General features: G+C 49.5%; 1 protein-coding gene across 13 annotated transcripts in view; it reads left to right on the top strand.

Annotated features, from left to right (window-relative positions):
- The window catches only part of TNS1 (tensin 1), a 153088-nt gene that overhangs the window by 70451 nt on the left and 66423 nt on the right, over positions 1-16214 (top strand). For all 13 annotated transcript variants that reach the window (XM_080933463.1, XM_080933461.1, XM_080933460.1 and 10 more), the window contains 11 exons: positions 1020-1200; positions 3019-3069; positions 4011-4133; positions 4484-4548; positions 5762-5845; positions 9588-9700; positions 10022-10082; positions 10175-10250; positions 10679-10808; positions 13789-13854; positions 14873-14989. In XM_080933463.1, coding sequence (XP_080789589.1) covers positions 1020-1200; positions 3019-3069; positions 4011-4133; positions 4484-4548; positions 5762-5845; positions 9588-9700; positions 10022-10082; positions 10175-10250; positions 10679-10808; positions 13789-13854; positions 14873-14989 — 1067 coding nt within the window. The remainder of the gene's footprint in view (positions 1-1019; positions 1201-3018; positions 3070-4010; positions 4134-4483; positions 4549-5761; positions 5846-9587; positions 9701-10021; positions 10083-10174; positions 10251-10678; positions 10809-13788; positions 13855-14872; positions 14990-16214) is intronic.

The raw sequence follows: 16214 nt of genomic DNA, 5'->3' as shown, positions 1-16214 counted from the left end.
CTTGCCTCTCTCAGAGGGAAAGGTGAAGGACCTTTAGGGTCAGGACCAAGGCACTATGGAGAGTACAGGGTATTATTCATGCTACTTTTTATCCATGTTTGGGGCAAATGGCAACTTCTGGCCCCTGGGTAGACCAGTAGTCCAGAGCTCTAGCCCAGCCTTTGCTGAGATCTAAGAGGGACAGGAGTAATTAGGATTCAAGTCCAACTCTTAACTGGGCAGCTACCCTGGTCATTTCATCAGAGAAGGTTGTCTTTTGCAGTTTTCTCTCTACACCTATCTGGACATCTAGGACCATGTCAAGCCTGGTGGAATTTAAATATTTCTAGGCTCCTTGATGTCCCAGGACTTTCTATCACCATGACTAGAGGATCTGCTATTTTTAACCCATTCCAGCCTCCATCCCATACTGCTAGAGTACAGTGAAGGTTAGCGGGATGAGGAGTGTTGCCCACTTCTCTTGGGAGGAGTAACCCTTGGATGGCGAGGGAGAATGAGGAAGAGCTGTCCCAGCAGGCTGCCTCCTCTGGTAGAAAAGCAGATGTTTAAAGCTGTGAGTTTCCTAGCTTCCCTTGCCTGTGTCCAGGGAAGAGACAGTGACTAGCCTGGGTGCTCCAATGTTTCTTGCCTTTGCCACCACTGCAGCAGACATCCAGCATTCTCTTCTCTGGCCTTTAGGAATGAGGGAGACTTGGATCAAGAATGATCTCGTCAGGAAGACTTGGGGACAGAGTGCAGGGGTCAGCCTGCCTTAGGGAGGCTGGAATGTGCCTGGGCTCTGGCTCAGCTCCAGCCCATGTGAGCATATCACCTGAGCTGCCCTCTTCCCCAGGGAGGCCTCCGTCTTCTCAGTTTGAATGCACAGAGGTAGCCAGGGCTCTGCTCCAGGATTCCTGGGGAGCACTACCCCAGACAATCTTTCCCCATCAGGATCCTATTAGGAACTTCTGCCCCACTAACTGGGCATTAGAGACGGGCTTGGATGCCTAGGTTCTGACCTGGACCCATCTTCTACCCAGTCTCTCTAGAAACATGAGTGTGAGCCGAGCCATGGAAGACAGCTGTGAGCTGGACCTGGTGTATGTCACCGAACGCATCATCGCCGTGTCCTTCCCCAGCACAGCGAACGAGGAGAACTTCCGCAGCAACCTCCGTGAAGTGGCTCAGATGCTAAAGTCCAAACATGGAGGCAACTACCTGGTGCGTGGGCCTCACCCTTCCTCTTGCTCACTTCCTGTACACCGAGAGTCTCAGCCCACTCACCATGCCAGCGCCCTTCCCTTCCTTACCCTGGGCATCCTGCAAGGCCCCCGGGCTTCACTCTATCTTAGAGAGAGTCGATTCTCAGGAGAACGTATGCAGTTGAGTGTAGCATGGGGGGCCAAATGTCTTTGAGTGTGCATTTGAGTGTGATCACTTGTGAGTGCTTGTGTGTGAATGTGTGTGTAATTGTGGGCATGTGTGAATGTGTCAGTGGGAAGACTAGAAGAGAATAAGGACTCAGGATCACGTTGCTGAGGTTCACAAGCCAGACCCTCTGATAGCGCCTTTTCATTCAAAACAGCCCTCGAGAGAGATGACTAAAGTCTACGTGGAGCTGCTCCTGGAGGAAGCCCTGGGGCAGACTTGACCATATGTACTTTTGGGAACCGTGTGGCTGTTTGGAGCTACCTTATATTAGGGAGGTTGGTGGCAGAGATTTTCACACCAGGAAGGTGGCTGTCCCTGGCGGGAGGCTCAGGTCCTTGCTCAAGGGAGTCATGTGGAGGCTAGACTGCTGGTCCTGAGCCATTGGGTGGATGCTACCTGCCATATTTAACATAGCTAGGCTCAGGAGGTTACACAAGGGCTCTGGGGTCACTGGAACAAATGGCCACACACTGTTTAGCTTAAAATGACAGGAATGTGTTCTAGAGGATGGGCATCTGGGTGTCAGGGAGGCCACGTTCCCCTGAATCCCGGAGAAAACTGCCTTCCTTCCTTCTTAGTCCTGGCCTCTCCAAGAACTCCCAGGCATTCCCTGGCTTGTGGCCACATCACTCTATTTTCTGCCCCCACCTTCTGGTTATAAGGACATTGGTTGTTAGTCTTAGCCTCACCCTGCATCCAAGAATGTCTCCCAACAAGATTCTTAATTGCTTCCAAAGGTCCCCGATTCTGTAGTCCTGAATGGACATGCATGTTGAAGGCCTCTGTAGCAATTCACCCATCATCTGTGCTGAACATCGTGAAGTGTCTGGCTTTAAATACCAGGAAGTCCTGTGTTATGACTCTTCCTGAGTGATAGCTGAGTGTATGGTCTTGGTCATTAGTTTTCCCATCTGCAAAATGGGGCTTGCTGAGGGAATGAAGCCAGATAGATGACATTGTTAATGCCCATTTAAGTGTGTTCCTTAATGGTACTAGGAGTATCTGGAGTGCTCTGAATTCAGGAATGCAGAGTTCTAAGGTGTCTGTGTTCTGCCATGGTCCCCTCCTTCCCGCCTATTCTAGAGTCTGTCCCCCCTCCTCCTGGTATATGACAGCTACTGTCAAAATTGTGGTCATGAGATAGAGACAGGAAATTCTGCACAGCACTTTAGGGGGTCAGGGAACATGGGAGACATGGTAGGCTGTGGGGTGTGAGTAGGCTCAATGTGGTAGAAGACCAAAATGCAGTCTTGTTAGGAGATTCGGTCCTGAAACTAGATGTGGACATCCACTGTCACTCAGCACCAGTGGGAAGGGTTCCATCACCTGCAAGGGGCCTGTCTGAGTATGGTAGCCTTCACCTTTCCTGAGAACTCACTGATGATCCTATTGGCCAGTATGTGTGTATGTGTGTGTGTGTGTGTGTGTGTGTGTGTGTGTGTGTGTGTGTATGTGTTGGGAATTTCTGTTAGGACAGAGAGTGACAGCAGGTATAGGAGTCCAAGAGCTCATGGTTGGCCTGTGGCCGGGCTCCTGACAACCAGGGACAAACTCTGTCTTCCAACTTCCTCCCTCAATCTTCTGGTCTCCCCCTTTGTCTCTTTCTAGCTATTCAACCTCTCTGGGCAGAGAGCTGACATCACAAAGCTCCATGCTAAGGTGAGTCTGTGGCTGTTGTGGGAAGACTAGGCCTGGTCTAGCTTGGGCTAGTGGGAGAGAGAGCACATCCCTTCCCGTGTAGTGTCATGACAGTCCCAAGTTCAAGGGTATCTCGGATCTGCAGAATGGACAATAGTACTAACGGCTGAAACTTCATACAGCAGTTTCTGACCTCATTTGCCCTGGGGAGGGACTACACAGTGGGGTTTGGGTTGTGTCTTTTCTATATGTACCTGTCCCCAGGGGTTACTAAGCTTGCTAAGTAAGTGGATTTTTAGAGACTTTTGCTGAGGACCTTGGCTTCTATTTTGGATTCTGGTGCCTGTCATTATGGGATGTTAAGCAAGCAACAGACTGCTCTGGCCCTCTCAGACCGTGTCTCTGAACGTAGACAGCTGGCTTAGGCATGCTCTGTGGACCCTGCCAAATAGCAGCTCTTTTTAGTTAGTGTTTTGTGAAATGTGAGAGAGCTCAAGGAGGCCTTGAGGGCTGAAGGCCACTGGGAAGCCCCATTTCTGCACACTTCAGACTTCTCTTAGAGGTCTGGGAACGGGCAGTCTGTATATCCAAAGGGCTGTGAGCATCACAGGACCCTTTCCTGTTCTCTGACAACCTGTCAGCCTTGAACTGGCCTTGGAGGGGAGCTAGAGGGCTAGGCTCAGGCCTTTCTAAAGCTTTGAGATCACAGTCTCACATTGTAAACCTTGTCACACCCCTGTGAGGACAATAGCTCTAGGAAAGGGACATGTCTTGCCTAAGACCCTACTTTGAGCCTGGGTCCCAGGTCATGGCCTTTTTTTCTCTAAGCCTTGTCTCTCAGCAGGACTGGTAAGCAGGACAAGAGCAGAGAGGCCTGGTTGCTGGTGGCTGTTCCCACATTGTGCTGGCTAGTTTGAGGGAGTCTCTAGGCTTTCCTTTTCTTACTTATGTCTCAATTGCAGGTCCTGGAATTTGGCTGGCCTGACCTGCACACACCAGCCCTGGAGAAGATATGTAGTGTCTGTAAGGCCATGGACACCTGGCTCAATGCAGACCCCCACAATGTCGTTGTTCTTCATAACAAGGTCAGAGCAGGGGCTGTACCTGTGTGTGTACAACTAAGTGTGCACACTTACCTGAGTTTTCAGATTATGTGATTGTGCTCACCCACCCACTGTGTATTCCACTCTAGAGCATGATAGCTTCTGCCCAAGAGTATACTTCCAACAAATGGGGGACAGGGCAATGACTTATGTTCCTAGCAATGGCAGGTACACTGGCTTTTCTGACGCCCATCCTCCTGCCTCCCACCGTACCCCAATGTTCCTCCATCTCCAGAACAGCATCTTCTCTCCTACCCTTGGTCCTCAGGCTTCTGGATAGACTTTTAACAGCAGAACCTGCTTGACCAGTGATTGCTTTCTGCCTCTTTCAGGGAAACCGAGGCAGGATCGGGGTTGTCATCGCAGCATATATGCACTACAGCAACATTTCAGCCAGGTGAGAGGCCAGCTGTCTTTTATCCCAGGTTCTGTCCTCTCCCACCCGCATGGTCTCTACCTTCTTGAGGCAAGGAGCTGCCCTCAGATGGAGGACCGGAGCAAGGAGCTGCCCTCAGATGGAGGACCGGAGAGGTGCAGGAGCTCCCAGAGCTAGAGAAAGTGCCCCCAGCTCTGAGGCAGGATGGGAACAGTTAGAGACAGGGAGGAGTGCCGTCTCCTGTGTGGACACCCACCCAACAGCTTTGGGCTGTTCATTCTACTCAGTTACTCAGTTGCCTTCTGTTTCCCTCGATGATCCAGGAAGGAGTTAGAAAGAGTTGTCACATTAGAATCGGGCACAGGGGACAATCTGGAAGTTATCTCATGCCTGTGGTACTGTCTTTTTGCCTGGGTGTTTGGAAGAAAGAACAGGAACCAGCCAGTATGCAGAACCCATTCTTGCCCCACGCAGCATGAGGCCGAAAGCTTGTTCGTCCAGCATGGCCGCCCTGCTCATGTTATAATGGTGCTTGGAAGAATGTAGAGGTCACAGCCTAGGTCCTGCCCCAGAGGACTACAAACACCAATCGAGTCCCTCAGCAGCACCCATGATTGTGGCTATGAAAGCATAGAGACTAGAAGTGACTGGGGGCACGGGATCAGGGAGACTTGTGGCTCTAAAGTCCTAAAGGATCTCTGTTGGTCTTAGAGAGGAGCTGTGGGTAGGAAAGAAGGAGCTGGTGAATATAGAGTCAGCTAGCTTGGGGACAGTCAGGTCACAGCAATGGCCTTGCTGGCCTTAATGAGGACTTTAAATGGGGTTGAGACTTATTGAAGTGCCAGAATTTTCTCTGTATGCTGTGTGGAGGGTCTCAGCCTAGCCTTCTGTCTGCTGAGTGGACACAAATGCACCACGACTCATTTGAAGAGGGGGATGAGGTTTAATGGAAAGGATTATGTCCCCAGAGCCAGTTAGTAGCAGTCTAGAGATAGGTGCCCAGGCTGCCAGGCTGCCAGACTGTAGAACTTCTGACTGAGTGCCGTGCCACACAGATTGGAGATGCTTGAGCATGTTCTTCCTGAAGGCTTCTCGGTGTAGCATGTTTAGTAGAGGGGCTTGTCCTTCCACGGTGACCAGGATTGGCTGAGAGGCTGTGCAAGCCTGAGGGAGGGGACAAGAGGCCCTTGGATGTGGAAGTGGGCTTCTTTGACTGCCTTGTGTCTTCCCACAGTGCTGACCAGGCTCTGGATCGGTTTGCAATGAAGAGATTCTATGAGGACAAGATCGTACCCATTGGCCAGCCATCCCAGAGGAGGTGGGTGCCTGGACCCAGGCCCAGTGTGTGCACTCACTATGGTGGATAACTGGCCTTGTGCACTCTCGGGGTGGACATCTACTCAGTTAAGGGTGTACTAAGCACAGTCATTTAGCCCGCAGCGGCTCAGGTATGGTGGAGCCCACAGGTTGAAGTGTCAGTTGTTTTCGGCAGCCTCAAGCAGAAGATATTCTGTTATGGCATGGCTGTAGGAGAGGAGGTGCCCATGCAAAGTGGACACATGCTGTTCTTGGTTGGCCCTGGAGGTAGGCTCACTCCAGCGTGTGGATGAGTACACACGCATTGATGTCCCTAATGCCTGTCCTAGGAGTCCATAGATGACTCTGTAAGGGACACCTTCTCTTGGGAGAACTTACAGTGTTTTGCTAAGGGCCCTGGCCACACGTTCTTACTGGAGTGTCATAACAATAGCCCAGACAGGAAGCAGGACCAGATGGAATTGTTCATTGCCAAAGCTGAGGAACTCTGCTGTAGCAGTGGGTGCTGGGACATCCATGCTAACAGGGCAGTGTCCCTTCCTTGTCCCGAGGGAGCCATGGTTCTTTTTAGAGCATAGGCACTAAGCAAGTAGCCCCACCCCCACAAAAAGCCAAATGGGAATTGGGGAGAGTTGGAGATGAAGGAGGAAAGAGGTTGGGGGAGAATACAGAGAGGCAGGAACAGGGACGGGGAGAGAGGGAAGACAGGAGAGATGGCATAGAGAAGGGGAAAGAGAAAAAAGAAGAGAGAGAAGGGAGGGAAGAAAGAGAAGACCCATACTGGGGAGTGCTCCAGCATTGAGGGTGACAGGGAGAACTGGCTGTTTTCATGGAGACAGCCTGAAGTCTCTAGTGGAGGTGACTTTGAAGCCCTAGGTGGGCCAGTGGTGGTATCCAGGGTATCCTCTATTACAGATGTGAAGCTTGAGGTCAGGTCAGGGTAGGGCCAGGGCCAGGGGCCCTAGTGAGTGGTAGCTCAGCTGGAATATGGGAGCAGGGCTGGGAGGCTGGGTCAGGGTCTTATCTGTCAATGCTACCTGCTACCTTGCAGGGATCTGCCCGTGGATGACACCTGATTCAATGATGTCTGACCCACAGGGGGCCGTGGGCAGCCTCCAGGGTCAACTGGTCATGGGGAGGCTGCAGTCATGGCAAACCCAAGCCTAGACTTGAGACCTAAGAAAGTGGGAATTCTGGTATTTTTGTGGTGGGCCTGCTTACCTGCCTGTGCTGGCTCAGCAACATTCTCACACCAAAGACGACACACTAAACCTTTCACACAAAGACACGTGTGGGCAAGCTTCTTATGAACAACTGCATGCCTACAAACAGACAGTTGCCGCTGATGCCAACAGGTGGTTTTGAAGAAAATGCAAACCATGACTGCTAGAGTGATGGGCAGCCACTGGGCTGGTTCAAAGTGACGCGTGCCAGGGGTAAGGTCTGAGTGGGCAGGGTAAAAATGGGGGGACCTGGCCAAGGGTAGGGGGCTGGGCAGATCAGGCAGGAAGGCTGGAGGGTAAAGGACCCCATGGCTTCTGAAGCCCCTGAGAACTTAGCTGTAGATTCCAACGGCCTTTCTGCCTCTTCATATTGAGGATCCCCAACAAACACCCATGTCCCCATGTCCCCACCTTGCTTATCTGGATAGGAGATGCAGTCACTCCTGAGGACTATTGTCATTGCATTTGGAAATCCAGATAAAAGTGCCAGATACCCAGGAGCCCATCCAACAGCACATCCTCACTCATTACTGGTCTCCTAGAAACCTTCAAGGGGGGGGTCTGTCATGCGCACATGACAGGTTGGTCTCAGTCACCTTTGATCCTGAAGGTTACAGTCTACTTATAAATAGGGATGTGGATCATCACTGTGTCTCACTGAGGCTTAGAGAAGGTGGGCTGAACAGTCGCTATGACGGTAAGCACCTGAGACCAAGCTTCCCCTAATGAGAGAGAGAAGAGGTCCAATTCTCACATGCTTGCACGCAAATTCATGTGAATTTCACAGCGTGTGTTATGCGTCACAGATCTCATGGGCCAGTGCGTTTGTTGGGGGCACGCCAACCTCTCTACACACATGAGAAAGTGCAGATGTTGGCTTCCGGAACATTCCCTGCCACTTTCCCTCTGCTTCCTTGTCAGTGTTGCTTGCAGGGAACCTGGCGGTTGGACAGGGAAGAGCAAGGAGTGAGCGGGAGGGGCTTTGCCTGTAGGTCACCCACTCATTGTCACCCGCCCTCGGACTCATTGTCCCCAGAACACAGACACATCCTGTTGGCCTGGTCAGGCGATCTGATGGGAACCTGCCATTCCAGGTTTCCGGTTTGAGTAACGGGCCAGAGGGGGCTGGACAGGGCCCTGAATAGGAGCTGGTAATGCCCATCAGATTATCTTGCTAGGGGAGGCTGAGATGGCCCCACCCAGGCTCAGGGACTGGGCCTGGAGGAGGATCGAGAGGCCAAGAGATGGGGGTGGGGGGAGGCCTTTTGGTGTCATAATTAGAGCCTGTCTTACCCTCTTGTGGAGCTATTGGCTCTTGTAGAGTTCCCAGGTTGCCTTTGATTGGTTTGTCTGGTTCAACCTGGTTCTCTGGCGAATCAGAAAAGGAGGAAATGTCAACCAGTCAGCACCAGAGGACTGACCTGTGGTTTGGAGATGCTGTGAAATCCAGATTTCTCTCCTTCTCTCTCTCATCCCCTGATTTGTGTGATCTTGATGGTGTCACAACTCTTTCTGGACCTGATTTTCTGTCTCTGTTAAAAAGAAACAAGATGGTCCGGTCCTTCCGTTCTAGCAGCAAGACTTTTGTTAGAAAAACTGGAGGTTTCTCAAGCTGCTTATGTCGTTCAGTCTGTTGAATGTTTAGCATGCAGGAGACCCTAGGCCCAATCTCTAACAACACAGTGATCTACACACACACCCACACACCCCGTAAATAAAACACCCAAAGAAACAAAGTAAAAACCCACCTACAAACCAATTTAGAGTTTGGATACTTACTGGAAGTTAATTATCTCAGATCCCAGGTAAAGAAGTTAATATATAAAATTCCATACATTTTGCAAGAAATAAAATAAACACCGCAGCTATCCAGCTTTTGCTGTTTGTTCTCTGTCTCTGTCTCTGTCTCTCTGTCTGTCTGTCTGTCTCTCTCTCTGTCTCTGTCTCTGTCTCTCTCTGTCTCTCTCTGTCTCTGTCTCTGTCTGTCTCTCTGTCTCTCTGTCTCTCTGTCTCTCTGTCTCTCTGTCTCTCTGTCTCTCTCTCTCTCTCTCTCTCTCTCTCTCTCTGTGTGTGTGTGTGTGTGTGTCTCAGAATCAGGGCCTATAAGAATAGTGATAAGCAAGGTTTGGCTCAGTAAGCGGTTAGGGGTGTTTGGTTGGACAGCCTGATTTGTGTGATGCTTGGGGCTGGGAATGAGACATAAAAGAGATGCTCATGTTCACCACCAGGGGGTGCTGGAGAGCGCCAAGTGGGCTCCAGGCCGTAAAATATTCAGGTTTTTTGTTTTTTGTTTTTTTTTCCTCCTGGGGCTCAGCAAGTTTGGAGGCCTGCTCTGGCTGGGAAAACTCAGCTACCATGTGGCCTGGGTGGGTGAATGTGTCATGTATGGGGTGGGGTGGTGGGGGGAGATGTCAGTCTAGAGTGGTGCTCTTAAAGAATGAATAGATAGAGAGATAAACATGTGGATGGATGGAAGGGACCACACAGTCCCTTTACTGATGACTCCTTATTCCTGGGCAGATATGTGCACTACTTCAGCGGCCTACTCTCTGGCTCCATCAAAATGAACAACAAGCCTTTGTTTCTGCATCATGTGATCATGCACGGCATCCCCAACTTTGAGTCTAAAGGAGGTACCTGCCCCATCCCTTTCCTCCAGCCTCTATTTCCTTCTTGGTGGCCTTGGGTGACCAGCTATAGTGCCGTCTGGTCTTGTGTGAGCTCAACCCTGCTCCTCTGCAATGTCAGGTTGACTTGGTCATGCCTAGTGGCAGAAGACACTGAGGAGTTGCTGTTTTACCTACTTAAAATGCCGTAGAAGGAACGTTAGACTTTCTTTATATTCTTGTTTCTTCTTTTTCTCATTCTCTTTCCCTCCTTTTTCCCCCCTTTGACGCCCATTCTTCCAACCACTTCTGGCTCTAACCTCGCACTTCCCTCCTCTTCTCTGACAGGGTGCCGACCCTTTCTCCGAATCTACCAAGCCATGCAACCCGTGTATACATCTGGCATTTAGTAAGTAGTCTGTGAAGGTGGACGGGGTGGAGCAGCAGGGAGAGCTGAGCCTGTTTCCTCAGCAGAGCTCCCTCACCACCTCTCTTCCTCAGCAACATCCCTGGAGACAGCCAGGCCAGCATCTGTATCACCATTGAACCAGGGCTGCTCCTGAAGGGAGACATCTTGGTGAGCTCCACCCTCCTCCTCAAGGGTCCCTTCTCTTGTCCTGTTCCTGCCCTACCCTGGGGACATGGGACACACAACTGTTCCCCTGTAAGCCACTGGGTTAGAACTGTGGGTTTCTGTATCCCTCCCAGGCCCACATTGTCATGGTCTAACCTCCTCCCTTGCAGAGGATATTTTTTCTCTTTTCTCTTTGTGTGCACACCTCTATGTGGGAACATCTGGGAGGACATTTCCCACAACTTCAGGCTGTTCCCTTCCTCTTCTGTTCTAGAAGTTTGTCAAAGAGCTCCGAGATTTTGTTGTTGTTTTGTTTTTTGTTATTGGTGACCTCTCTCTTGTGGGTTTGGGGGTGAGACTTGAGACTCAGCCGATGAAGCCAGGGACCCTGAACCTTGACCTTCCCCTGCCTTTGCCTCCTTCCCATCCAGCTCAAGTGTTATCATAAGAAGTTCCGGAGCCCGGCTCGAGACGTCATCTTCCGGGTGCAGTTCCACACCTGTGCCATCCATGACTTGGGGGTTGTTTTTGGGAAGGAAGATCTGGATGAGGCCTTCAAAGGTGGGCTCCCTGACGGGGCAGGATGGGGTGTTCTTGTAGCAGGGGAGGAGCCCAGTGTGAGATGATGTAGTAGATGCAGGAACCGTCTTCTCTGAGCCATGTGATCGACCAAGTCTCAGGGATGACAGTGTGAGGGAACTGAAGGGTAATATGACTGGTCAGGACTGAGGTTTGGGTGGTCTAGGAATTCAGGTTGTAAGAGATCAAGCTCAGTTCCTTTCTGGTCCATTCCTGTACCCTGGGACCTCAGATGTTTTGTGCCTCCTTCCTTTCTCTAGGGCTCGCTCCATAGTGTCTCCTTTTTCTATCTGTCTTGTCTTGTGTGGAACTGTGTCAGTTTTCTAGCATTCCCAGGTGTCTTAATATCGGGATCAGTATTAGGTGTTGGAATCAAAGTGAAACATGATGCGTTTTTTTTTTTTTTTTTTTTTTTTTTTTTTTTTTTTTTTGGTCTTGATAATGCTAAAATGTTTTGTGGAACCAGCTGAGGCAGGAAACAAGTGTCCCTTAGGGGTCCATATATGTAGAGATGGTGACATTAAGGAGGAAGAAATTTGGTCAGGGGAGGTTGAGGTCTTCTATACACTTAAGGCTCTGTCTAAATCATCTTCAGGCTTGGAATACATACACACATAGACACACACACACAGCTTTATGCTTATATCTATTTGTACATTTATTCTCTTAATTACCTATTAACACACCATTCATTCATTCATCTTTTATCTATCCACTTGCATATTTGTTCTGTTATCTACACTTTGGTCTGTATGCCTATTCATCCATCCATCATCCATCCATCTATCCATCCATCTATTCATCCATCCATTATTAATCCATCCATCATCTATCCATCCATATATCTTTCCATCTAGCCATCCTTCTATCTATCTATCCATCTACCCATCCATCATCCATCCATCCATCCACACAGTTACTCACCTGCTAATACATGTATGCATTCATCCACACATTCACTATCCACCCATTAGTATACTCACACACATAGCCACCCATCCACCAAGCATCACTTGTATGTTAAAACATGGTAGACATGTTCTAGATCCTGGAGATACAAGAGGAAACAGTTAAACCCTGCCTTTGACAGTGTATGGTCTCATGGAAGAAACACAAACAAGAGTGAATTGGTGTGCACAGAGATGAATACATGCATAGCATGATGGGGTCCCACAGAATAGATGTGATCTTTGTTGGACTCTCTTGCTACAGGCAGTGGTTGGTGATCTAGGCCAGCTGAGGCTCAGGCAGAAAGCACAGAGGGGCCAGATCAGAGGGGTGGCCATCTTGTGTACTCTGACACATGGCAAGAAGGTTGTTCTAAGTGAGACCTCTTTGCATCCAAGCCAGGAAGACTGATATTGGAGGCGTTGTGAGTTTCAGGATAGATTATAGTCAATCTCGAGGGGAGACGAAGGAAGTTGAGGAGACACAGAGGGATGGGATATTGGAGGAAGGTTCCCAGTTTCCTCATGCATGGTGCTAGTCTGGAGGACCATTGAGAATCAGCAGACCCACGAAATGAAACCTTGCCAGTATCTGTCTTGGTTAGGGTTACTATTACCATGATAAAACACCATGACCAGCTTGGGGTTTGCCTTAGTTGGGGTTTCCATTGCTGTGAACAGACACCATGAACAAGTCTTGTAAAGGACAACATTTAATTACAGCTGACTTAGGTTCAGAAGTTCAGTCCATTATCATCAAGGTAGGAACATGGCAGCTTTCAGGCAGGCATGTTGTTGGAGGAGCTGAGAGTTCTACATCTTGATTGGAAGGCCTCCAGGAGACTATCTTCTAGGCATCTAAAACGAAGATCTTCAAGCTCACCTGCAAAGTGACACTCTTTCTCAAACAATGTCACATCTCCTAAAAATGCCACTCCCTGGCCAGGAATATGCAAACCATCACAGGGCTGGAAGCAAGTTGGGAAGGAAAGGGTTTATTAGGGTTATGCAGTTCATCATCAATGGAAGTCAGGACAGGAACTTAAGCAGGGCAGGAACCAGGAGGCAGGAGCTGACGCAGAGGCCATGAAGATGTGCTGCTTACTGGCTTGTTCCCTGAGGCTTGCTCAGCCTGTTTTCTTATAGAACCCAGGACCACCAGCCCAGAGATAGTCCCGCTCACAATGGGCTGGGCCCTCCTCAATCAATCACTGATTAAGAAAATTCCCTGCAGGCTTGCTTACACCCCAATCTAATGGAGGCATTTTCTCAATTGAGGCTCCCTCTTCTCCAGTGATTATAGCTTGTGTCAAGGTGACCTAAAACTAGCCAGCATAGTGTCTGAGGGAAACCAATGAAATGAATAAAAGCCCACTCAGATTTAAGAGGAAACAAGGCTGGGTGTGGTAGATAGAGTATGCCTGTAACCCCAGTACTCAAGAGGCTGGGGCAGGAGGATTTTGAGTTCAAATATATCCTGATCCTGTATTAAAAGGAGACAGGAAGAAATGGGAATAATGGAAGACAAATGGTTCACCTTCATAGTGGGGAGGCGAGGTGTTATTTAGAACTGATTTCTAGAAATAGTGGTGCAAATGGTGGCTGTGTCTTCGTGCACTAAAAATGCAACACTGCAGTCAGAAACCGGAAGGGTTGTGTTTGCCTCAGGAAGTAGAATTCTGGCAAGGCAGGATCTACAGTTTCAATGTGGGACAGGCCTGAGGATGAAGCTTCATTGGTGATGTTCTTGCTGAGCATGCTTGGGAAGGCCTGACCCCCATAATTTCACCAGTCAGGAGGTGGAGGGAGAAGAAGGGTTCATTAGCTATATAGTGAGCTTGGGGCCAGCCTGGGCTTTGTAAGAGGCTGTTTGTCTCAAATAGTTTATTCACTATGCATGCACAGCCCATGGTATTACATTATTAACCTTATATGCATGTGTGACTAAACTCTTTTCTAGGAGGAACCATTCTCTTTGGGAATCTGTGGCCTATTTTCTGTTTTCGTTCTTTCAGATGACCGATTTCCCGACCATGGCAAAGTAGAGTTTGTCTTTTCCTATGGACCAGAGAAAATTCAAGGTATAGACCACTCTGCCATCCCTTCCCTGCCTCCTCGCCTGTCCTTGTCCCACTCTCAGCAGCCACACACTGTCCCTCTGCAAACGTGATGTTCCTTGTGACTTAGAGCAGGCCAAAGTAAAGGATCCCAGCTATACCTGATCCAGCGCCTCACCTTCTATATAGTAAGAAGAAAGGCAGACGGTGAAGCGCTGAGGTGTCTAAACAGTTCTGGTCCCTTTAGGTCACCATCTTGTTATAGTCAGAAACTGAGGGCCTTGGCAGATGGAAGGAGCAGTCAGAGAACATTCAAAGGTGCTGAGTGGATTGTGGGTATTTATGAACCGCAGTGGCTCAACCTGAAGGCTAGTCTAATAATAAACAGCCTTTCTTATTCTAGACTCTAAATACAGAGACCAGTTGTTTTTCATCTTATTTGAGAGCAGAATGGGAGGAGATGAAGTTAGGTTACAGGCGGAGGGATTCTGGGTAGACTAAAGAAAGGACTGCCAAGCAAGGAAAATAGGCTGCCTTGAATGGCCTGACTAGTTTCTGTTCGACTCTGAGGATGTAAGAGAACTGGCCTGTTCTTGCAGATGTATGTCTGAAGTAGGGGACTGGGATGACCTTTCCAGTCAGTGTCTTTTCAATGTCCTAGTTGTGATATCCCTGGTGTCCCCACCTATGGGTGGTTCAGGATAAGCCTGTCCCTTATCCCTTCTCCAGTCTCCAGAGCAGACCCTTGCTCCTTGCCCCAGAGCCATACATGAGAAAGTAGGTGGGTGCTTGCTTTCTCTAGCGTGTGCTTGTGTGCATGTATGTGTGTGCGTGGTGCCTTTCTTTTCAGTACCTCGTCCTGATTTGCTCACCTGACCTAGTCCGAGACTTCCAGTGTCTGCAGGCAACCTAAGTCATTGTCCCACCCTAGACATTCAAGAAAACAAGCGGGTTCCTCGGGGATAGTCCATAGGAGAGCTCACTAGCCTTCTGCTTCACTACATGCTAATCTCTTCCTCTGTCTCTGGCTGGCTCCCCATAGGCATGGAACACCTGGAGAATGGGCCCAGTGTATCTGTAGACTATAACACTTCCGACCCCCTCATCCGCTGGGATTCCTACGACAACTTCAATGGGCATCATGAGGATGGCATGGAAGGTAGGGGACCCTCGGCTGCCAGGCTCTTGATGAGCTGGCCAGCCATGGCCTGTGTATCCTTGGTTCTCTGGAGAAGGCTTTAAGTGTGGCTGTCAGTCCTTGTCCCATCTCTTTGGAACCAGCCCTTGGGTGACTCCAGGCTGCTCTCTGTGTCCTTAGAGGTCAGAGAATGTATATGGAGATGCAGTATTTGGGGTCTAACAGCTTGCATGAAGATCCAGCAAAGATGTCTGAGACTCAGTGTGGGGTTCCAAGATGTGAGAAATAAAAAGCCACAGAGTAGGTACAGTTCCTGTGCCCGCGTAACTTGGTTAAAAACACATTCCATACACAGAGCATAGGCTCTGGAGGGGTCTGTGGCCGGTCCATATATTTGTTGGCTCTTGGAATGTGTAGGAAGGATGAGAGGTGGAGCCTGTGAAATGAATTTGCTAGATAGGTGCCTCCATGGCTCTGGCCCTAGGTTTGTTTTTTGATTCAGCCACAGGATGGCAGAATATGAGAGAAGTCTAGAGGGTCTCCTATATCTGTTTTTTTTAAACCGGGGTAACTGAGATCTTCTGAAAGACAGAAGATTATGACTTCCTCCTCAGACCTAGACTGTGCCCTCTTAAGGACACTCGTGGCAACCCCTCTCCCCATCAAAGCCACCCGGAGCTTCCTTCTGCAATGGAGTGGTACTAGGGAGAAAAAATGTGGCCTGGGTCTCTTGCTTGTCTACCTCTGCACTGATGTTCCCTGTCCTCCTCTCCCAGGCAGCCTCCTGTGTGGCTCTACTCAGAAAGCCATGGTACAGACATCAGTAGATCTCAGAGAAGCTAGAAGAGGGAAGGAAGGTTAGGATTCAGGGGTACCATGAGAGTGCATTTATGTGTACCACCACAAGTTTGATGGCTAGCCCTTGTATTCTCTCAGGGGGCCTTCATCTCTCTCTATGGTCCTTGTCCCCCCACACCCAGTTCCCATCTTCTGAGTGTCCTGAGCCTGGGGTAGAACTGGGGACAGAATGAATCGCCTCCAAGGCTGCTGCCAGTCTCACTGTTTCTCATTTTGGGGAAGTTTGCATTTTTAACAAGAACACTTGGCAATTTGGAGGCATTTTTAATGCCTCACCATCTCTCCCGGGTGCAGATTCAATGCAGTGATAAATGTAAAAACTATTTCATGAGCTCTAAAGTGCCAAGAGAAACAAAGGTAGAATAGTTAAGGACCAGAAGGAATGGAT

Source organism: Micromys minutus (assembly GCF_963924665.1).
Source record: "Micromys minutus genome assembly, chromosome: 19".
In the NCBI taxonomy this organism is placed as follows: Eukaryota; Metazoa; Chordata; class Mammalia; order Rodentia; family Muridae; genus Micromys; species Micromys minutus.
This window is presented reverse-complemented; position numbering and strand designations above follow the sequence as displayed.